General features: G+C 39.6%; 1 protein-coding gene across 1 annotated transcript in view; it reads right to left on the reverse strand.

The window, feature by feature from the left end:
- LOC6613836 overlaps positions 1 to 16,372 on the reverse strand; it is a 36,163-nt gene extending 19,791 nt beyond the window's left edge. Inside the window, exons 1-2 of the mRNA XM_032721784.1 lie at positions 15,769 to 16,372; positions 12,508 to 12,884 (exon numbers count right to left, since the gene is read on the reverse strand). Coding sequence (XP_032577675.1) covers positions 12,508 to 12,884; positions 15,769 to 16,372 — 981 coding nt within the window. The remainder of the gene's footprint in view (positions 1 to 12,507; positions 12,885 to 15,768) is intronic.
- Between the last annotated feature and the right edge of the window lie 7,985 nt (positions 16,373 to 24,357).

Below are 24,357 nucleotides of genomic sequence, written 5' to 3' on the forward strand. Positions count from 1 at the left end.
CACCGCCTTCAACCCAGATTCCCGTAGCTTTTACTCTTTTTTCGGCTCCCTTTCCTCTCATTTTCCTTTCTCCACCCCCAATCCACGCAATCACCTTTTGTCTCTGTGTGCTGCAAATAGAAAACCTAAACACGAACTCCAGTGCTCAGCTGACTTGTTTGTAAAAGTGAAACGAATTGAAAACTCAAGCAATTAAAGAAAGGCTGGGAAAGCGTTGAACACGTAGGGGTGTTTCAACTTGGCAGTCGACAATGGGAAATTGCGCGTAGATTGAGTATGTTAAAGTTAGACATACTCGTGTAATCGAGGATATATAAAAATGTGTGTAGTGCAATATTATACGATTCTATAACAATCTAGAGGTCTTATCACTCTGCATTACCCTTAAGTGAATCACAAAATACGATTACGAATTAATAAATAAATCTATTTTGTTACATTTTTTTCACTCTTCCGAGCATTAATACAAGAGATTATTATTAACAATTAACAATTTGAATATTGAAGAGGTTTAATTGAATTGAATATCATTGAATGACACCATATCCTATACTCCCATTAAAAGATATTCGAAAAACAATGTTTACAAGACCTTTGGGAAATGAAAGCGTTTGTTCTTTTTTGTGTTTGTCTGTAACATTACATTTTCTTGGCATAATTTGTATAGATTTATATCATTTTGCATTTTATTTTTCATTTTCAATTTGTCTTCTGACTTCAAAGGGAACGGTCTGGTATTTTTACACGCTCCTAATTATATTTGTCGAAGCCAGCGGTGGTTTATAATAAGTTCATTAATACTTATATTGGTATATGTACATATTTTTTAAAACCTCATTCTTTTTGCGAGTTAAACCAATTTATGTAATCTTTAAGGTTTCTTGGGTTTTTGCTTTGTCTTTTATTCACATCAAGTGCATTGTGTGGTGTTTGTGTGCACACAACTGCACTGTGCACACGCTCTCTCGCTCTCCCACACAAAATGGAAAGTTTCAAGCGTGCAGACTGCGCTCTTGCGGTATTTTGATTCTGAACATTGGTCCGAAATCAAAACATTATGGAAACAAATGTTGTCTCCTTCCAAAAAAAAAAAAGCACCCAAAAATTACTTGTTGGCTGGTGGACAAAATGGTGTGCGTGCACAAGTTGCGCTGGTTTCAGCGGCAAAACAAGTAATGTTGCCCAGGATTTACGATCGAGATGAAATCGCTCTTGCGCCAAACTAAGGTGACTTACGGGGACTGATCTAGCTATATATAGTTTTCTCGTTTCCGCGCTAGACCCGCAGCTTAATAACCGTAAGCAATTAGAGGAGTCTCCAAGGTCACTGGTTGGCTCATTAGGTTTGCGAATTTTAAAAAATCGGAAACATGAATTCTAGGGGTCAGACAATTCAATCACGTCTAATCAGGGCATTTCAGTGAAGCATTCACAACAACAGACTTTAATCAATACTCGTGGCCGAATCCCACATTTCCCCCGTCTCCTTTGTGCCCCTCCATCATCGTAATCGTCGAGCATAAAAGGTCCTTACTCGTTGGGGGTTGGACAAAAAATTCGATTTTCGATTGGCATTGATAAGGGGCACTTCTGCTGTCGATTGAGGCAGGCGCTGCCTGGGACTTAACTTTAAGTTGTACCTTTTTCTCGGCCGGCGTCTTGTAAGCTTGTTATACCCTAGCAGAGGGTATATCGATTTCAATGTGAAGTGTGTTTGGCGTTGGAGTTTGCAAATGTCTCGATCATACATGGAAAAGAAATCCTAGCTTCTTCTTTGCACCGATCATTATGCCTTCTTGTTAGGCGTATAGCAATAAAATAATAGTTTCGCATCATTCTGTTTTTTGTTTAATATAATATTAATTCAAGGGTATACTAGATACGGATTGCCAAAGCTAGCTACCTTTTTTTGTTTATATATTGCAGGACAGCTGCCTTTTCGATGGTCGTTTGACTACTTCATTATTTTGGCAGACGCAATAAATGAAAAAATCGTTTCAGAAAATACGTGTCGTGTAGGCAGCTTGAGCACATAATCTTATTATTATTTTTACAAAATTTTAACACACATTTTTACAAAAAAAAAATAACAAAAGAGAAATATCATTATGATTATTGGGAATGATATTAAATTGAAAGGAATACATATGACTTTCAGTTCTTAAAATTATTTACCGTCGTAATAATTCAAAAGGGGATTTTTTATTGATTTTTAAGGTATTAAGACCAAATTGTTTTATAATCTTATAAAACCAACAACTCGAAAAAAGTTTATTTGCTGAGGCAACATGATCATTTAAATTGTGGAGGTGTCACGTTTCATTTAGTGTACGCTGTATTGGGACCACGTTTTCGACCAGTTCTATTAATGGCACCCGATTCGTTGAAATGTATTTACCAGTTAGAAGAAGGCGTTTCCGACCATATAAAGCCAAGTGGATATGGCCATGTGCGTCTGTCCGTATGAACTGTAGGAACTATACATTAAAGCTAGAGAATTGAGCTTGGACATGAAGACTCCAGATACCCCAAAAAACTACGGCGCCTAAACTTTTGATAACTTTTAAAATATTTTTTTATTTTATTATTTGCCTTGCCAATTTCCATCGGTATTCCAAAAATTTTTTTCGACGCCAACAAACTGCCAAAAACGGTCGTGCCCAAATTTTTGATCATTTAAAAGATGAGTAATGGGTATCTGATGGTACGCGACTATAGCATTGTCTCTTGTTTAAATTTACAAAATGCCTAAACTTTTAAACTACACTTTACACAGTTTTTCGCGATGTTTTCGTTTGTTTTGCCAGTTCACAAATTAAATTCCTTAATTTTCCTTTTACTAAGCTGTGAACAGTTAGCTTAAGCTCTAAATTACAGATACAATACAATGTATTTTCATTGTGCAAACAATTTCTAGACAAACTGTACATGTAAGCTAGATTCTCTCTTTCTTATAAATGATAAAAGAATAACCTTGAATTTGCACTGTGTAAATTATTATGGCGGTAAATATGTTTATTTATTTATGTTTAATTCTTCTCTTTCTAACGCTGTTCAGGCGCCCATAATTTCTTATTTCTCTTTTCTTTGGTGTGAATCGATGAAAAAGCACCTCTGAACATTTCGGATCTGATGACCTGAAGGACAGTATGCAACGAGATCTAGATCGAAAAGGATTTTGGTTTGAAATGGTTTCGGAAATAATAATTTCGAAGGCTGCAAGTCCTAAGTTGTATATATTATCACCAAATAAAACCTAATTTGACCTTTTTATACATTTTTATCGATTTTCCAAAAAAGTTTTTGCCGCACTCCTCATTATATTCTCCAAAAAAATTATGAAATTTCGGATTCTCACTTCCGCTAGCTGAGTATCGGGTATCTGATAGTTGGGGAATTATTCTCTCTTACTCTTGTTAGTTTATAATTTAATTTAAATTATATCAATGCACCTTTATTCGCACTTGATTACCAGTTTTACTTTCTATACACGTATAGAAATGTGGGCGTGAGAAATCATCATCATTTCAGTCTTTTCCCCTCCAAAAAATCGAAGAACAAAGATTGTTTAGCTTGAGCTGGTTAAAAAATTAGACAGACTTTCAAACAATTGGAATGCGTTCTTTTTTAACAGAAAGTTAAAATCTTGCCTTTTAAATAATCTTTGAAGGGACTATGAGAATAGTATAATGAAGGTGTTAGTCGCGTATTCTAGCTGGGCAAGCAGACTACATTTCTAAATTGCTTTTTCCTAACTTTCACTTGAATTTCTCAGGAACTAATGACTAATGAGTACAAGTGCGCATCACACCCTCGGTATTATCGTCACTATTTGGACTTCCGTCCACAGAGTTGATTGAGTAATCTAAAGCTTCTCCTAAAAAATTATTTGAAATGATTTACTTATTCATAGTCCTCCAGTGAAAGTCAACTTTAGTTTGCCAAAGATTACTTCCGTTATGGAGAGCATTGACTGCATTCGTTAATAGAGGATTATATTGTTTATACGTAAAATGGAAATATTTTTCATGTTTAAAATTGAGTACTTGGTAAGTGTTCTTGATAATAATAGTGTTCATACCAATATTGATATTAATTATTTTAAATGGGATTATTCCCTGTGATAAAGATAAATGAGACCAAGTGGTATCTTAATTATAAAGTACAAAAGAAAATGTAATATGTTATGTTATCCTCCGGGTAAGGAGATCGCTGGGGTGTAGGATAATTGAATAGTGCCTAAATGAGCAGAAAAGTGCTTGCCCTTAAATGGCATTGTTTACAAGTGTTAGTTTTGGCCAACCTGCTCTCTTGGCCAACAATAAGCAGTGCCAAAGTTCAAAAACTTTCTCATTCGGGTCCATGGGTAGTTGACGGTCGAAGGGGCTCTTGGGGGGATGGGCAATGCACCGAAGTGCTTAAACAATTGCAACAATTTGGCTTCGAATTGCATTTCGGACCTTTATTGACACAACGTGACCAGCCATCGCACACGGAGCATTGTCTGGAAGTACACCCTTTTGTATGTCCCCCGTTGGTATGACCCTGGTGCTACTCCCTCGCAACTTTCCACCCTAAGCCCCTGGCAGCTCAGTGTAGTTGAGAAATTAAAGGGAACTGGGGAGAAGTAGGACTTCATTATAGTTTCAATGCTCAGGCTTTGTTTTATGGCATGGGCAAATTGTTAAACAACAAATTGTTGTCCAATCAATTAAATTCATTTTCCAAGCAGAGGGAAATACACCTACTTTATATATTACTTTTGTCAAGGAGGCGGAAAATTGTTTTTTTTTTGTTGAGCTTTTCCCTTTCCGTTTCCTTGATTTATTTTGTTCACGGCATTTACTCACAGGTGAATTGCTGTTAGCCCTCAGCCGAAATGTTATGCAAGGGAGCCAAGAGCCAAGAGCCAAAAAAAGAATCAACATTAATCACAGCTCAGCAAATATTTGACATTTGCCAGCCTCTTTTGCAGATTTTGGAGCAAGAAGAAGGGGTGGCACCTCCACCTCGCCGATGCTTGGCTTATGCCCATTCAACTCAAGCGCCGTCTTTTGTTGTCGTATTTTATATTTTTCAATGCACATATCTTGCTGCTTTAAAATTCGCTACCTAACACTACGTTGCAACGTATTCACATGTAAATAATTTAGTTAGGGGCGTGTGCATATCAATTGGACTTTTGTGGTGACCTCTACTTGTGCGTGGCGCTCCTTTGTGATTATTTATGTGGGCTTATTTAAAGTGGCCCTGTTTAAGGGTTGATAATGCGATAGCAACGATAAGAGGACATAAGAACCGTCTTATAGGAAAGTAAAGTAGTAAAGTTTTCCATGCTCCTCAGCCAAATTTCATAAATACTTCTCGCTGTAAGTGAAAAGGAGAAACTTCCTCAATACAAATTTGTACAGAAAGGTTTTTTGGCTGTTTTTCAGCGACAGCTGGCAAGCTTCGGATGTTTATTCATTTTCAATAAGAAGTAGCCGACAGCTGGCCATCCGAGATAAAAATTAATGGGGGAAATTACATCTTTTTGTAGCCGTCATTATTGTCAATATACAATAAAAGAAAGGCCAAACTTTGGAGACGGGCACTTAATTTGCTGTCATTTAACCGAGGATAAATGGGCAGGACATGCGGGTGCATCAAACCCATTAAGACGCAGAAGGAGAAGACCAACGATGAAGTTTTGGCCTACATGGGAAAGCTCTCTTTCAGCACAGAGTGGTTGCCCCATCGGGTGGCGAAGGGGCAACAAGCATGAAGGTGCTATAGAGTTACACAACCAAAGTAGCGACGGTATCCCTGACAGACTGTTCAAAGTGGCTGCCATCTTGGCAGACACACACACTTGCACTGGCACGCAGACAGATGCAAATCACACGCGAACGTGATGCCATTGCCAAATTGTTTAAGCCTCGCCTAAGCACACGCCAAATTTCTGCAGTTTGCCAGTTTTGATCCCTTCAGCTGTCTTGGGACAAATTGAATGCGATTTGAATTGCGGATGCCTGATGGATTTTTTGTCTCGTGATATTTTTGTATACTTTATTTCCCTTGAAGAAGGAAATTGCCTTTTAATGCCGTCAACTATATTCTCCATATTTACAGCCTTGCTCACAAAAAATTATAGTTTCAAGCTCAGGCTTTGTTGTATGGCCAGGACCAGGACAAGTAGCTCAACAATAAGTTGTTGTCCAATCCGTTTAATTCATTTTCCAAGCAGAAGGCACTACACCTATATAATTTATAATTTTGTCCGTCTGCACGCCTGTTTGTCCTTAACTAAAAACTAAAAAGGCTAGAAAGTTCAGATGACGTATGCAGATTCCAGTTTCACACGGTGTGTGTTCTCACTTACTTCTTTAGATATTTGAAAATAATTTTAATATTTATTTTACTGCCCTACCCGAGTAACGGGTATCTGAAAGTCGAGGAAATCGATTGGATTTTGAGTTTTTGTTGTATTTTCTTATTAAGTGGAACTCTGGCTTTCAAAAATTAAATTATTGCGGCTGCTGATGACAGCAAAGACGGATGGGTGGCAGATTCTGGAGGGTATTGCTCTACCTGATGGAGTCATATAAAGTGATTTGACTGCTTGTAAAACGATTTAATTTCTGATGGTCCTCTGCCCCCTGGAGCTTCCTGACCATTAAGCCCTCGCTTTTCGGCTTTTGGGGCACGTGTGTGCAGTGCTTTGTTGGGCCAACTTTATGAATAATTGAGCGGTGCCTAAGTGGCAACCTCTTTGGGCCGCCAGCCTTTTTATGGGCGGCTCTTCCGGCACAATAAAGGCTGAAAATGTCGGAGAAAACGTGTGAAGAAAACGAGAGGGTTTCTTGCAAAATAAGCATCATTGAATTTATTATTATTTTTATGCAAATTGCTGCATCCCTAAAGGACGGACGATGAAAGCAATTAATGTGGAAAGCGACGCAAAAACGTTTTATGTCCCTGCCACTTAGCCTAACGAAGGGCTGTTACCAGATTGTCTGAAAGGTCACCTTCAGGTTTGCCCGATTTCCCCCTATATAATTCTTACCCACTAACTGCGACCTCCCTTACGAAAGATAGTCCACGGTTTAATTTAGACAGCTGCCAAAAGCTGTGGCTTAATGAAATCAGCAGCGATTTAAGGATAAAGGATAAAGGATAAAGGAAATTAAAAAAAATCAGAATCAGAATGTGATAAAGAATGTGAGTAAGTGGCAACGCAGAGATGAAACCATTGTTACTAAAGCAATAACAAAATGGACGTGAATTACTATAATTAATAACTAATCAATTTAAAAGTAGTATTTAAAAGTACTCCTCTAGCTATTCTGATCAAGAAAATATATCGCAAGTATTTGACTATATGATCGGATGAGCTTCCTTCTAAATGTTACATGCAGTCCAAGGAATCCAGTACACCCTTCCAGTCTACGAGTAACGGGTATTAAAAGTGCGACCCCCGTAAGAAATGGTGCTAAAAATAGGTTATTTTTGTAAGGTCCTGCAGCAGAATTAATCATTTTTATAATTTTTAATATTAATATATTGCAGAATGTAAGCTTTATAACAAGCAAGATATATATACTAAATGAATATATATATATATATATATATATATATATATATATATACGAAATGAATTTATTCAAAAAATACGGCATAAATTAAATCTATATTTAAAAAAAATAATAATAATAATAAATAACATTTTCTCTAACTTCTCTTGGTCTTGATACGTATTTTTATATATTTTTTTTACTGAATTTTATTATTTTACTGCGGACAAATTGGAAATACGTAAAGACATTTGTTGCTCCTTTTTATATAAATTTAAGAAGTTCCATGGGAATAAATAAACAAACTACAGTTCTTCGAATCAATTGTACAGAAAACAAGTTTCAAAGAAAAACTCCAAATATTGTGTTTGGTCTATGGTATATACCACCACTGTGAATTGCGTTTCTGCCACATGTGAAAAGACTAGAGTTACGTATGTATGTTGTTGAAAAGGTATTCAGAAATGATATGAACCCCATCATAACTTTTTCTTGTAAACTAACATTACTTAAAAATGATCACAATATTGGGGTACACTTAAACAGACTACGAGGAATTAGTTTTCTTTTATCTGTTATCAAACAGAAAACTTAACTGTACGAGATAAAAAACTAGTAACGATCGATCCTTCAGCATAGAGTAGTTTTAATTTTTTTGTAACTTTAATTGATTCTGCATTTGACTGATAATATAATATAACCGAGTGGACTAATACATATTTTGATAGAATATGCCACACAAGAAATTTCGTTATCCCTGCTCCTTTCGATTCGCCAGTCGGGGAATGTTGATGTTTGATTTATGTTTTTAGGCAAAAACTATATCGAGGGAAGTGCTAAAATTGTGTGTTGGCACTTGGATAAATCCGGCTTTCGCTTGGGAAATTTTGGAATTTGATTTCTCATAGTTTGCATGGAGCGAATCATAGATTTCAAAGTAAAGTAATTTATTGAAAACAGAAAATCTTGAAAATCGGAACAGTATGGCTCACACTCTCCTATAGTCAGCTAATAAAATGTTAAGCTGCTTTCCACGGTGGCGCTTTCCATCTCACAGTCCTGCGAACGGAAACTCCGTCGTGAGTTAACAGTTACAAGCACAATAATTTGCTCCGTCCTGTATCCTTTTTCTTTGTTTTTATGTTTTCATGTTCAGCAAAGCTTGCAGAACATCTGTCAGCATGTCCCGAAAAACTCTCCCTCCTGCAACTTGCCAACTCATTGCAGTTTTCTAAAAGCTTCGCTTTTCCATTACGACGTATACGTAATATTTCGCTGTAAATTATAACGAAAATTGAGCTTTGTTTGCCTGCATCATCATCAACAGCAGCTTCATAAGCTCGCTAGATGGCGGACGAGCAGAATTGGCTTTTTTATTATGATGTTGCCATGATAAGGTCAATGCTCCGGCTGATGTGCCACGTCCCCTTGTAATTCGCCACATGTGGAGGATAAGAAAAGTGTAACAACAGGATGGGAAATATGGGGATAATTGATATATTCCCTACACTTTAAATTGGAATATAACTTACAAATAAAACCGCTTTTTAGTATTTTTTGAAATGACTTCTACTGCTTACTATATTTTTATTAACCAATCTGCCTCAATTGGATATTCTCATATTTATTTGTTTTTTCACAATCATAGACACCCACTCATCGTTCTCAATCCCAGTGGTAGTCAGAACGGATGTCATCGTTATCAGTGATGCAGCTTTCAGCTGGCTTTGCTATTGTTGTCAATTGTCAAGCTGATTGAGTGAAAGGCAAATGCTTTGTGGGACAGCAGAAGGATAGGGTTTGGGTGAATGGCATTCGGAGTACTGGAATCCACACTTCGGCCTTGATAAACAGCTGACGGTCTGAATGAGTGGAGTGACTCACTGCATGAATGAGTGTCTGACTGACGGACTGGGTCGACTGACTGAGATAAATGGTAAAGTCGTCCAAGATTGGCAATGCATCGATGCCGAGAAGGGCTTCTTTTAACGATTAGAGTTGTCTCTCTGGGATTTCACCCGCCAAGAACCGCATTCAATTGAAATGCAGCATTAATCTTCATTAACTTGTTTTCTTGCAATGTATGCGGGTTTGGAGAATTGGTAAGCTATAACAATGATGCGCAGTGTCAAAGTAGAGATTCTACCATAGTGCAAAGATAACCGATAGAAATGCACAAGAAAAATAATAAAGTGAACAAATATCAAAACGTGTTTCAAAAGTGTGGGCGTGGCAGTTTTGGGCGGCTTCTCATTGGCAAACAAACTTTCCCTGCGACTATGACTCTGGAATCTGTGTGCTTAATATCAACTCTCTTGTACTTAAAGATCCTGATAGCATTTGGAAAAGCTTTTTTAGCTGGTTTTTCCAAAAGTGTTAGAACTAAAGTTTCTCCACAGTGTTACATAGATCCTAAAGAATGAATAAAATAAAGATTTTAAATATTTTTAAGCTATTACAAACCATTTCTCCAGAAAAAACCAAATCGAATATAATAATACAAACGCTTTTGAATTTTAAATCGCCATTTAACTTTAATGGATACCCAAAGCGCATCAATGGCAACTCATTGTGCGACAATTGTGTCACTTATTTAAGGGCGACTCCACCGGCGGCAACGTTGGTGGCATTATTTTGTTGCAGTTGCTGCGCATAAATATTGCACACTTAATTGCACGTTTTGAAACTTTGTCGCTATTTTCTTGTTCCTGTTGGATGCTGAGTATGGGGCTGGTCCCCTATCGCGTTGGCGCTATCCCTTATTGCACAGAGAAAGAAACTATTGGGATTGCTTTCAATATATTTTCATATGTAATTACGATAGACCAACCTTTGATTACTAAAGGGAAAGGAAGAAGGAGAAAACAAACAATGTAGGTGAACTCTTTTAAAATGTTTCAAAAAGGGGTTTGTTGAACTCCCTTGAATGGTGACCAATGGGATTTGGACTGACCAAAATTTGAGGTCAATATAATTTCTGAAAAATGGGAGTGACAGTTTAGGTGGTTTTTAGACGTTAGTGGCGAATTCAAAATCTAAACTTTCGTAGATGAATGGTCAGACCAATAAATACAAATCGGCGTATTATCCTAATTAAGAATATATATACATACTTTATATTATTTACTTTTTAACGAATCTAGAACACGAGTAATCTAGAACTCGGACGAGTAAAAGGAATATAAATGTTAACAAATCGTTATGTTGAAAAAAGGCTGGAAAAGATGTTAGCATTTGACGTAAGTATATAGTAACGAGATGGTGTTTACCGACTAAGAATCAAACACAATGAATCAACTACTTCACGTTCTGTACCTAGGACAGCTGTATAATGTAGTCGTATTTTGACCCAAAAAAAACGAAATTATTAATTGCCAAAAGACTATTGTACATCAGGTTAAAACACTATGTTTAAAAATATGGAAATACATTTTATAAGTGGGCAAGGCTATATCGACTGATAGTGATAATGAATATGTGTATATACATTGCAAACTTGTGACTGAAAGCAGTTAATCTTCCCAAAATTCATGGAAGTCAAATGCAAAAAATTCGAATAACCAAATAAATTAGTTTTGTATGAAAATTATGCTTTAATTGAATGTGTTTATGATTGTCCGGTGATGGATCCCCCGTAAGTACAGGACGAAAAAGGCCGAGGAGGCTTAATTAGGCAGCAACATTCGTTAAGTGGTTTTTATGCCTGTCAGCAGAACCCAGGATCTTGGCCACCAAAAGTTTGGACTATGAATACTGAGCCACGTCATTAACACTAATTATTTGCATAACACTTCGCAGATGCTATTTCTCAGTCCAGTATACTGCTATTCGGCCACTGCCCTGTGACAGAGAGGAACCCCGCCCTTCCATTTGTCCATCATTTTGGCTCAGTTTGTCAGGGCTTTTGGGGCACACAGATTTTCATTAATAACTTTGCTGACAATCTCAACAAGTTACCAAACTTTCGGAAGCACTTCGCTCAGCACTTGTCAATCAATTGTCAACAAAAAAATCGTCCGGCACGCTGGCGGGCTCATAAAAATATGCAAAAGTAACGGGCAGAACTTTACGTTGCACGATTTGTGTGACAGTTGGCCAAGTAGAAGAATGCGGGGGCTCCCAGCCGATTAGGCCGGATATTCTTCAGGGCACTTGTTGTGCATCTAAGCCGGCAGGTGAAGGTGTGCTGGAGTTGGGCGGAGGGTGAGCCAAGGGCAACACTTGCCACTAAAAAGTAATTTCATGCCAGCGTCGACTTTCATCAGGCAATTTCGCAGCATATTTTGGATAGTTCCCGCCACACCGCCGCACCTAACCACCTCCGAAAAGCACCTTCCCTTAGCCTTTGGCTCGGTATTCCATTTCCTGTTTGCTGCATCCCCGAGCACCCAGCACGGACTTGACTTGGTGCATGTTTGCGGTGCGAGGAGGAGCTGTCTCCTTTTTCTGTTTGGAGATTGTTTTGCAAATTGTAAATTGCTACTGCAAAATGCCTGTGGCTCTTTCGGGCCAGGATCGTAGTTATTTTGCCTAAATTTCTCCTTAATTAACACTCCAAATTTTGCTGGCAGGGTTGCATTCATATTAGTGTGGCCGACGGCAACTTAGTGACGAAAGGCACAGTGGTCTATGTACATCACACATTAAAGAAATATGTACGATTAACCTTTCAGATTTTAATTCTTAGGTACTGTAATACGGTACTTTAGTATTTGTTTTTCAAAATAAGAAAGCATATTAAAAATATAATTTCCGTTGTACTAAGAACAGATACCCATACCCTAGTGACCCTTTAAAGCAAAGCTAAGAATGGAGCTTAAGCTATCCATTTTCGATTATTTCTCCCATTTAAAGTGCGTCCATTGAAGCTTTCGCCGTACATAGTTCCCCTTTCATGGTTCCATCAAAGATATTCCTTTGTGAGTCAGCAATCTTAAACTAAGGACGTACTCACTTTCATTCGCGGGCAGGGCCACAGGAAGACGGTCTTATTGAAATCGAGGGCCAGTTGCTCAGCCAGCTGATGACAGTGACCCGAGAAGCTGCGGGCGTCGTTCCAATGATTTTCCCCGGTCTCGCCGGATGAATGGGATTCCTCCTCGCCCGCTGGAAACTGTTTTGCTTTGGAGTCCTGATGATGATGACGATGTGGCTCCTGCTCCTGCTTTGAATGCAGTCGATGTTGCTGACGTGGCTGGCTGGGCGTGCCAATGTCCATATTGGAATTTTGGTCCACGTCCACGTGGCTGTCTACCATAATGCCCGCATTTAAAGTCTTTATAACGCTCGTGTACTTGGGCAGCTCGAGTAATTTAATGAAGCCGCTTAAGTCTGGGCGCCGTCGTCGACATCGTTGTTTTCATCATCGGACAGAAAAAGAAAGAGAAACATTTTATGTGGCGTATAAAAAGGTTGTGAATTATTTAGCTTTTCTGCCAGTGTATATGAGTATGTGCTTAAGAAGTGTAGTTACTGCTGATGCTGGCATCCAAGCAAAATCTGTTTGCAACGGCAGCAGTAATAGCTTCTCGCCGCTAGCCAGTGATGCCAGTATCAGATCCATTTAAAATAAAACGAGTGAGAAGAAACAACACTTATGGAAAAATAAGAACTGGAATATTTTAAACAAATATATTTATTTAAGCCTTAAGTATCAATACCGGCATGTTATTTGCTTTGTGGTCGGACAGACATGCAGATGCCATGGAAAATGTGGAAAAGAGAAAGTACCATTGCTCTTTTTGCTTATTAAGAGGTCTAGTTCGGTATATGTACACCAGTTTATTGACAATAAAATGCTGTTTTTAATTTGATCGAAATCGGACTAATACACCAACCAGCAGTTGATATATTAAATTCGTTGTATTCTATGAGTGTTATAAGCCGGTATACCGCAATTCCTTCTATATGTGTATATAATTAATGCAAGGCTATTTAAACTTCAACTCGTCGAAGACATTTGGCTTTCTTGTTAAAAAGCGTCTACAAAATAGCTAAAACAACATCGCATCCTGCTGTTTGCCGAGCTCTTCAAGTGGTCTTCTGTGGATTCTCAGCATGGTCTGCTTGCCAAGTATCCAGAAAGTGGACAGGGTTATGAACGCCAGTGATTTACATGCCTTTGAACCTGAGATTCTGCACTGGGAACAAACTTCGGGAGTTTCTACTAACGCAACTGTTTTCTTTTTTCGATCCTGTGGCGGATAAAGAGGTCTATGAATATAATATAGGGGTTCGATCCGAATCCAGCTAAGCACCACCTCCAGTCCAAGAATAATTAAATAAGGGTCGCTTTACTGCTGTACTTCGTTGCAAACTTCTGATACAATGTTATACCAGAGAGAACGAGTTCCCCGAGTATCAGATACTCGTTACTCGCTAGTGGAAGTGCTAACGAGAAATTCCAAATTTTTTTGGCATATATGTAGATAGAAATTGGGAAATCATAAGGACGGACAAAAGGACAAATCGACTTTTACATTGATCCTGATTACTTTATATGGTCGAAAACGCTTTTTTCTACCTGTTACATCATTTTATAGAAATTTAATAGATTAATAGAAAAGGAATATCTTATACCTTTTTAATAGCAACTACACCCATTTAAATGCGTTTGGACAAGGATCGCTTTAAGCTGAAAGTGAATCCAGACCCTCGACGGCACTTCCATTGAAAAGTTTGCTGCGTCCGGCTATTGGCCCAATTATATAAGTTTTTATTCCTTTTCAGTTATTTTCAGAGTAAACACGAGCGTCGACACATGGCCAACTTTGTCGCTCACTTATTTGGCGCCAAAGTTTTTGTCGACTTCAGCAATTTCGCTGTTGTTCAGAGGGCGAGCAGATCAAGATTGATATATTTAATTTGGGGGGTGCCTCGAAGGTGTCATAAATAACAGGTTAAACTTGGTTGCTCCCACAGCCGTCTAAATTTATTTAAGTGCCCGACAACGAAATTCAATTTGCAAACCAAACTGACGTAACGATTCCATTCCGTACAAATAAATTCCATTTGCCGCAATTTAACCTGACTGTCTTGCTGCGCTGCAGGTTTTTATGTTTTGCAAAATATTGAAATGGATTCTAGTTGCATGCGGCTCCCTTCTGCCCCAGTTGCAATTTATGCCCGAAGAAATGTCTGCGAGTTTATTTGCTGACCATCGTTGGCAACGGCACAAAAGCGGCCGCAGCGATCCATATACTGCTCTTTACCTCCGGACGAAATGAAAAGGGGAGTTTTCCCAGGAAAATAGTTGCGTAACCCACTACATATGTATGTATATTATATAAAGAGCTCACAAAAGGTGTGGATTGATTGGTTACTTCACATGTTGCTGTTGTGCAACGCAAGCAAATGGACAGACATCCTTCTGCATTTGCCGTTCGCCATGTTGTCCACTTATTCTGCAATTTATATCCCAGCAGAGACATCTGCTAATCCTAGCTGCTTCTTTATGGTTTCGAAACTAACACAAGTCTTAACATGGTCTTAAAAAATGAATAGCTCTGGACCGGAAATTGTAAGCTGTCAGCAGCAGGGAAAACATCCCTCTGATGCGAGTGACCGACCAGAAAAACTTAGAGTAGGGAAAAAGGACGCATAATTAAAGTTATAACTTCTGCTGGGAAATGTCGGGAAGCTGGATGGGGACCTTCGTTCAAACTAAAGAAAAGTCAAAGGCAGGACGTGCTTGAATTAGTTTAAATTTGCTTGCGAAATGAGGGTTATTTATGTGGGCGGAAAAGGCAGAGTAAGAGCGAAAAGAAATCAAGGCGTAATGCATGCAAATTGAGTTCTCAGAGGTCGGAGCCCCTCGTCTTCTAAAAAAGACTGCTAATGCTAAGGCATCCCGCCAGCAGAGACTTCAATCTGAAGATTAGGCTGGAGAGTCAGATAACTTTAACTTCAATTAATGCGCTTGATTTGAACCGCCCCATCCGTTGGCACTATGTTTCCTGCCAGCAAACATTTAGCCCCAGCAAACAGACGGCCAATTCATCTTCATAAAGTGCCACCTTCAGCCTACGACTCATGTGGAAATCTTCGAGCGGAAAACAGAGGGAAACTTGAGCATCGGGCGCACACAAATCATCGATAAAACACGATGTCTAAATGCATGTCGGCAAGGATTTTCAGGGCTGGGGCAACAAACAAGGCAAACAAGGATGCTTGGCCTGGTCCTGATGGGTTTGTTTTTCGGCTTGTGTGTACTCACCCACATCACGTAGAAAATCGACGGTGACATTAAATAAATGCAGTTGGAAAAAGTCGAGGAAATTCTGAAAGCCCTGTTGTACATGCGTCAAATCAACGTGCAGCGAAGCAGGTATCAAAACGCCCACTCGTTGAGTCTTATGTTGCACTTGCTGCTGCTGTCGCTTTTGCTGCGGGGGATTAATGCGCTGTTGCTGCTGCTGCAGTGGTTGCTGCTGGATTGCGGGCTGTTGCATTTGACGTTTGTGACGTCCAGCTTCACGCGCATTACGCGGACTTTTTGTTTGTATAGCTGTCGGCCAAATTGACTTGCTGCCAAGTGTTGTTGCTGCCGCTGTCGCTGGCACGGGCCGCGTAGCCGCATCTGCGTTTGTTGCAAAGGCTCTGACTGGCTTGGCCGCTCGCAGGACGAGTACATCCGAGCGGAGGGGTCTTTCTGAGTGGAAGTGGGAGGACGAGGACGGGGACAAGGACAAGGAGCTGGAGGCGGAGGCGAAGGTGGGACTCAAACCGAAGGATAATGAGGCTGCGCTGGGAGAATTGAGGAAGAAGAAGGCTGTCAACAGCGGAAATAATTTAGCAATTTGACAGGTTGTTAACTTCATTTATGTTGCGTATTTTGTTTGGTGTCCTGATGCTGCTGCTGTTGTGATTGCTCTTGCTGTCGATTGTTGCGGTTCAGTGGTATTGCTGTTGCCGTTGACCGTTGCCCACTGCCAAGCTGAGTGGGCCCTTTTCAGTTCCACGCCCTGGCCCAATTACATTTTGTGGGGCCTGCGGATGCCGTTGTTGCAGCAGCATTTGTCGTTATTACAACATTGATTGTTGATGTTAACGAACTTTGACACAGCCTTTTTCGAATTTGGCATAATTGTGTTTCTATTGCTTGCCATTTACAGTGCCTTCCTGCAAGAGAAGGGAGAGACAAAAGAATTTAATTTATCATTTAAAATTTGTTGAGCAAAGTTTGCAAACGGCTGAATGTAGTAATAAGAAAAGTAATACGCCTGTTTATCACGAAGACATTTATCAATTTTGGAAAATTACCCAACACTTTTGGGGTCTGCATTTTTGGCACTGTTGCAGAGAGTTTATTAATATGCCAGATGTTGGCAACGCAGTAAAATAGATATTTACAATTTATATATATTTCTAACGAGTTTTAACAGCCGAGACGATTATAGTATTTCTATCTCTACGCCAACAAACGGTTCAAATTCTCCCGTGATCCCACTAGAGTATTAGAAGGTATCAGATAGTCGGGGATCTCGACTATAGCATTCTCTGTTTCTTAAACAATGATTTACTGATAACCAAGTACCTACGGCAGCATAGAAACTGTACCCTCGGGAAATCTAGATTTCTTAGCCTGACTGTCCAGAAAGTTGTGGTACAACTACGAAAACGATGATACACAGTAAAAGCAAGAAACTATAAAAAATGGTAGTATCCAGTTTCCAAAAGCATCAAATTCCACAAAGGCTCTGCACTTTGGGTGCCCATCGTCACTACATGGACTGCCGTCCAAAGTTACAAGGAGAAATCGGAAATGACAACCTGGGCATACCTAAGGGCTGAATTTTTTGCTTTGCCAGCCGTTATAAAAATGGAAGAGTCAACGAATTGATTTGCCAAAATAAACATTTCGTAGGCTTACATATCGAATTTCCCGTACTCCCTCCCCTAGTTGGGCTTTCTTTGCATTGTTTACTTTATTTGATAAGGCATTCCACCCACATAAATATAATAACCTCCACCTTGGAGCAATTTAAAGCATAAAGTTCAGGCCATGCTCTATTTATTCCTTCCGGCTCAGCCCTCGCAAATTTGACGGTTGATTACCTGCGTGACGCATTGGTGCGGTAATATTTTCATTCATCAACATGACATTGTAAACTTTCACTTATGTATGAATGTATTAAAATCTGGTTTGTGGCCGCGTCCTGTAGGTTCTAAGCATTGTCATCCGATTGCCCGGAAATGATTGATTCGCCTGTTTTGTTGTCGTTAGGCGTAATTAAATAATCTACCCGGAAATCTGTAGGAGTGGGATTCAACTCAAAAAGCCTCAAAATGCCAGTGTAAATAATACGATTGGTGTTGGATTATTCCAATGGAGCCTCAAAACGGCACCGATGCACACATGTTGGTCACTGAAAGCTTTTCCTAATGATGGATGGTGTTTGTATATTAAATGTATTCTATATTGAATGTATTTTACATGTGGAGATAGAGAGAGAGTAAACTATATACTCAGACATGCAAACACCGAGTCCGAGCGCATTAGTGCAAGTCCGACCGCAAAATTCAACATATTAAAATAAATTAAAAATATAATAAAATAAGCCCAATACTTTTTAAACTCCAGTACGACTAATAAATGCGACCACTATGGCATGTGCTGTGCTTTTCTATGGTATGTGACATCTTGTCGTAGTTTTACGAAGATACTGATTTCTTTCAACGCTGCTCATCAAGGGCTCGTAGCGTGGGCTCTTCTTTTCACAGTCATGGGACTTCTTGGGGATGTTGAACGAAGACTTAAATACCGTATATTTCACGAATTGGCTGTTCACGCTCATAACAAAAGTGTACATCCTGTTTCGGTTTCCCAATTGGCGGAGGCAAAACGGCGGATTATTGCTGCCGACAAAGAACCTGAATTGAAGACCATGGAACACATTCAAAAGAACCTCTTGGATATCTGTGACTTGATCAAAGAAAACCCTTGCGATCTCAGAAGGGCCGAGACCTGTCCCTCTTGGAGGCCAGGGTGTTACAACCGTCCGACGTCACATTGTTCCCCTTGGATACCGGGATGCAATGTTCCCATCCCACCAAAAAAGTGTTGGTTCAAGCCAGGCCAGCGTTGTCCACACCCTTTAGGAGCTTATTGCCATGGAGGTGGTTGGTGTAAGCCAGGCAGCAAGTGCCCCGGTGACCCATTACCAGAGGAAAAACCAGAGTCACCACAAACGGAGGGAAATTCAGATCAATTAGCAGAGAGTCTAAAAACAACTTATCCGATAACAACGTCGCCCAGAACAACTACAACAACAACAACAACTACTACAACAACACCAACCACAACGACACCAACTACAACAACTACAACAACACCAACTACAACGACACCAACTACAACAACAACAACAACTACCACAACACCAACTACAACAACACCAACCACAACGACACCAACTACACCTACAACAACGCCAACTACAACGACACCAACTACGACAACACCAACTACAACAACAACAACTACAACAACACCAACTACAACAACACCAACTACAACAACGACAACTACAACAACACCAACTACAACAACAACTACAACAACGCCAACTACAACGACACCAACTACAACAACACCAACTATAACGACACCAACTACAACAACACCAAAAACTACAACAACACCAACTACAACAACCACAACTTATACGTTTTCTAGAACATCAACAATTCCGACTTCGATAGGCCTAAGTACAACTTTACCATCAGCAAAAACATTTACTACATCTTCAATAAGTCTAACATCTTCAATCACAACATCTTCCCCGAAAAAAGATATACCAAGCACATCAATGTCAACTCTGAGTTCACATTTTTCTTCGCCAATTCATGCAAGTTCTTCAACTTCTTCTGGGCTAGGCGTATGCGGAAGGCCGGGGGCTCCAGGTGGACCAAATGGTCCAGGGGGTCCCATGGGTCCAGGTGGCCCTGGTGGTCCAGGTGGCCCTGGTGGTCCAGGTGGCCCTGGTGGTCCTGATGGACCTGGTGGTCCAGGGGGACCCGGCATGCCTTGGGGTCCCGGAGGACCTGGAGGACCCGGTGGTCCAAATGGACCTGGAGGCCCTGGTGGTCCCGGAGGACCTGGAGGTCCTGGTGGTCCAGGAGGACCTTGCGGTCCGGGATGTGAAAAGGCGAGAAGGACAACTCGGAAGCGAAAATGTTGCTCGAAGGCTAAGCATTGGACCCCAAACCATACACATCAACCCAATGGAGACCCCATCACCTTACCAATTGGTCCACCTGAAATAAAACAGTTTAGAATGCGGCCAATAGAGGCGGATAAATTAATTCCAAATGATAAATTTAAAATATCGATTATAAGCCCAAGTAATTTCCCAATGTTCAGAAGTCAATCCAAAAAAAATTGCATTGTCGCACATATTCTGAACTCTTTCAATGAGGAAGAAAATAAAAAGAGTGGATAGCATTCGTAAAAGACTATTATATTGTAGTTAGATTGATTGCATTGGCGGTAAGCTGATTATTCTTTGGTCACGTCTCCGATTTTTGATATTCGGGGAGTATCATATAGTTGCCAAATGAATATTTGATAAAAAGCTTCCTCATCGCTTTTGACCATATAAGAAAATTTTATTGCTGTACATAATATCGATGTACATAATTAAATGTATATCATGGAGTAGAATTGGGCTTGCTTTTCTTGTTAAGCCTGATTTCTTAAGCCAATCTTATAATCTTTTAAAAGTTGCCTGGCCTGCTTAACTAACTAACTAACCTCTTTAGTGAATAAACAACAACTTCAATAAAGTGTGTCCTTAAACTTGCATAAAGCATTAAAATATACATTTATCCCAGGCGCTTACAAGCAAATTGATTTGTTGACCTTTCAATCTTTTTTAAAGGAAACTTCAGTGGAATTCAACTGTAGTGGAACCCTTTTAACGAAACGAGCGCCGGACGAAAAAAAAATTGTATTTAATTTTAAAGATTGTATAAGTAATAAAGCTGCAAGCTTGTATAGGACAACCCCCCGTACTGAAAGTGGGTGGGAAAGCTTTGAGGGACAAGAATGGGAGAAAAGCGTAAATAATAAACAACAACAGCAGCAGTAATAAACAACATTTATGGCACAACGGTGGTTCTCCGTTTATATAAATAAATATATGAAGAACTTTTAATGATGCATGTTATAAAGCGGACCGATGAGTTGGGTGTGTAAAACGAGCTTTAATTCTGACTCGAAGTGGATAGATCTTCTGTGACGCCGATTTTTTTCTCCATCGCACGCTTCATTAGTTCCAGATACTCTCATCTCATCTTTCCGATGTTTACGTTTATGTGTGTTATTATGCCTGTGCGGTGGGCATATTGATTTCAGTTAGATGTTTGCAAAGCAGTGAAAAAGACATATATATGCCGCCATAAAAAGTGTTTATATTCTTAACCAGTATCAACAGCTGCGTCAATACGTTTCTATGGTCTTAGTTTAGATATCAGTATCTCAAAAGTTGTATTTCTATTGAAGGTTGTGAATGTCGGAACGGCTCGGATTGGAATACTATATTATGCAGCTGCCACTAAAACCAATGTAAAACTATGAAATAGAACTGTGTCTTCTATGTTTTCGATCATAAGGGAATGGCTAAGTTAACGCTAACGCTTCCCTTCTTCTTATTGTTTTGTGTTATGCGGTTCTATCGCGCGACGCGAGAGATATATAATTAGGGTAGACCCACATACAGAGTTCTTGAGCATGGGTTTGCGTATGAGTTATTTTTGGTTGGCGGCTTTTGTCGTCGATGGAGCACACAGATACTCAATGTTGTATACTTCCCGCTTATTTACATACATATAAGCACAGACCAAACGACAGTTAGAGCTGTATCTGTGTGTGGCTGCCTGTGTAGAGCATCTAGAGCATCCTTAATACGCATATATATACATATATATATATATGCATAGGGTCGTGACTTGAGGTCGTAGTTCAGCGCTAGAGTCGTCGAAGTCGTCGCCGCCAAACTAACAATGTGCGGAGTGTATTGGGGGAGGAGAAGTGTAGCAGGGAGGTGGCACTTAGGACCAACACTCGGAGGCACACACGCATTCATCAAAAGGACCTTTGGTGTCTGGGCTGTGTGTTTCACTTACTTATCATATTCTCAGGGATATGAACATACATATTCTGTTTGGTCTACACTGAGAATCGACAAACATCATAGGCCCACAGGGTTATTTAAGAAAAATGTATTCTGCAGCCCTTAACAGGTAATGGAATTCCCTTGGTAATCATATTGCCTTTTATACCCGTTACCCAAATAGTACAAGGCTATACTAGATTCGTTGAAAAGTATGTAACGGGTCTTGTTCGCTATCACTGGCCATATTCGCCCGTCTGTCTGTCCGACCATATTAACTCAGAAATCTCAGCAGCTATGAAAGCTGAAACATTCAAACTAGGCCAGCATTCGATAGACATAGACGCCATAGACACCGCCCAAAACTGTCACGCTCAGACTTTAGGAAACTTTTAAAATTTTCTGTTTGCTTATTTCTATCGATATGATAAAAGAATTTTAAAATTTCTCTTTCGCACTTTTCGGTATCTGATAGTCGGGGAACTCGACTATAGCGTTCTCTCTTGTTAATTTAGCTTTAAATTTTTTAGCACTTGGCACGTGTTTTTTGGTCATTAAAAACCAGTTTAAAAATTAAAAGATTGACGCCTTGTAAATGTATATTTATTTAATTTGCTTTAAATGTTAACACAACAAATTTTAAATACTGTGTACTTAAAACGAAAACGAAAAAGAAAGCTAGCTTCGGCAAGTCGAAGCTTATATACCCTTGAAGTAATTGTATATTATATATAATTAATCCGAACAAAAACTATTTTTTAGCAAATACTATAAACGTTTTTTTTTGGGACATACATATATACATATCCTTTAGCAGTCTCCTTTTTTAGGTTGCAAAATCCTGAAATCAATATACCGTCCGCCGGATATAAGAAAAGTGCAAAAAAGCACTTTCAGGTTGCGCTATTAAACAGTCTCGAAGAGCATTTTCTCCTATATTTCATCTTCTTTGCACCTTCACCTCCGAGGTAACGGGTATCTGTTAGTCGAGATACGAACTACAGATTTCCCCCTCTCGTTTTTAAGTTCCATGCGGCGCAACTTACATAAGAGTCCACCCGGAGGGATCCGTGGATCCAACTTCTGTGCGCCGCTCACGAATCCTGGTTTAGCTGTCGCATGGGCTCGCTTTTGCGTTGGTTCTCTATTTTTTCTGTACCGCCGGCAGTCATTCAAGCCTGTCTTCACGGACAACGGGTTGCGGGAAAGGGGGCGGCTTGAGCTGGGCGTGTGATTGCAATTTTTTGTTTGTTTTGCAATTCATTTTTTTTCGTGTGTATTCCTTTGTGGTCTTTTTCACTTGGTTAGAGAAGAATACTTTGCTTTATTTGAAAAAGGAGATACAAAAAATGTTACCAAAATGCTGTTTTTCCTTTTTTCGATTGTGTTGAACACTTTTCTAAGCGTATTCTTTTTATATAAAATGCGTGTATTCTGAAATGATAATATTTTTTTCAGCAGCTCAACAATGCGTTTTTCTGTATCATTCCATTTCAATACGAAATACATATTCCCCTATTAAGCCATAGTATGTCTGCTATACCATATGCATCATACCATACCAAATATTGTAGATATTTTTTTCCCGCGCAGACTCTTTGTCTGTCTAAGGAAGAAAAGTGTAGTATTTGAGATTCTTTTAAGGAAGACATCGTAATTAATGAACATTTAATGACTTTAGTTACGTAATTCTTCATTTCATTGAGTTAACTAATAAAATAACAGCTCTTCATTACACTACATTTTTAGGATAGATATCGTGCGCGAGAGAGTTGGAAGGCAATCGTAATAATTGAAGTAATATAATTTATAAAATAATTAATTATTCTCGTTTCAGCTGTTGGTCGTGTGTGTGAGTGGGAAATCCTTTGTGTGGGCCATTTTCCTTCTCTGTCGCTTGTTTGTGCAAAAATTAGTCGCGGCGCAAAGCAAAAACAACCTTGGGAGCGTCTGCAGAAAATTCGCTACACGAACGAATGTCGCTTCGCATTTGAGCCGGAAAAGTTGATTTCCCTGCGTTCTATCGTTGTTATTTTTGTTGTTATCTTTGAGTGCCATAATTGTAGGCAACAGGAAAAGTTTTCATGTTTTTTGCCAATATCGTAGCTTTTGTTGTTGATTGCCTAAATGTCAATTGACATTAATGAGTATTGTTCGCATAACCTTGGCCTAAATCAATTGCCAGCACGTGGATAGTGTTGTCAAGTTATAATATTATTTTGACAGCTCGTGAACATATATGTGTGGCAGAAGGAGGAGCCTCCCTGGCCAACTCTTAAGGAAGGGAGTGCGATCTGCCTTCAAACCTTGCTCATCGAAGTCATACGTAAGGGTCCAAGGGTAACTGCATGAAGTCAAATCTCCGCCAGCTCCGATCTCCAGGGACATGGAACAGGTCAAAGGTGAGAGAACTTTTAACGAAACTTTGGCGATCGAGCGGTAATATTACTACTCCAGGTGGCACCTACTCAAGTGAAAATCGACCCATCCTGGCGAGGTGTTGGAAGGCTTGGCTGTCTCGGCACAGAATGCAATAAGCAAAAACGAGACAGCAACAAACAACTTGGGAGCTTTCCTAAGCAAGGACTCCTGTGCCACAACACCTAGGCTTGCCCAGACTTGCCGAGCTGATTGAGGGATAGGACACGGCAAAGCGGAAAGGGGACGCATTCGGCGGAAAACATAACCAG

Source organism: Drosophila sechellia, chromosome 3R (assembly GCF_004382195.2).
Source record: "Drosophila sechellia strain sech25 chromosome 3R, ASM438219v1, whole genome shotgun sequence".
Lineage (NCBI taxonomy): Eukaryota > Metazoa > Arthropoda > Insecta > Diptera > Drosophilidae > Drosophila > Drosophila sechellia.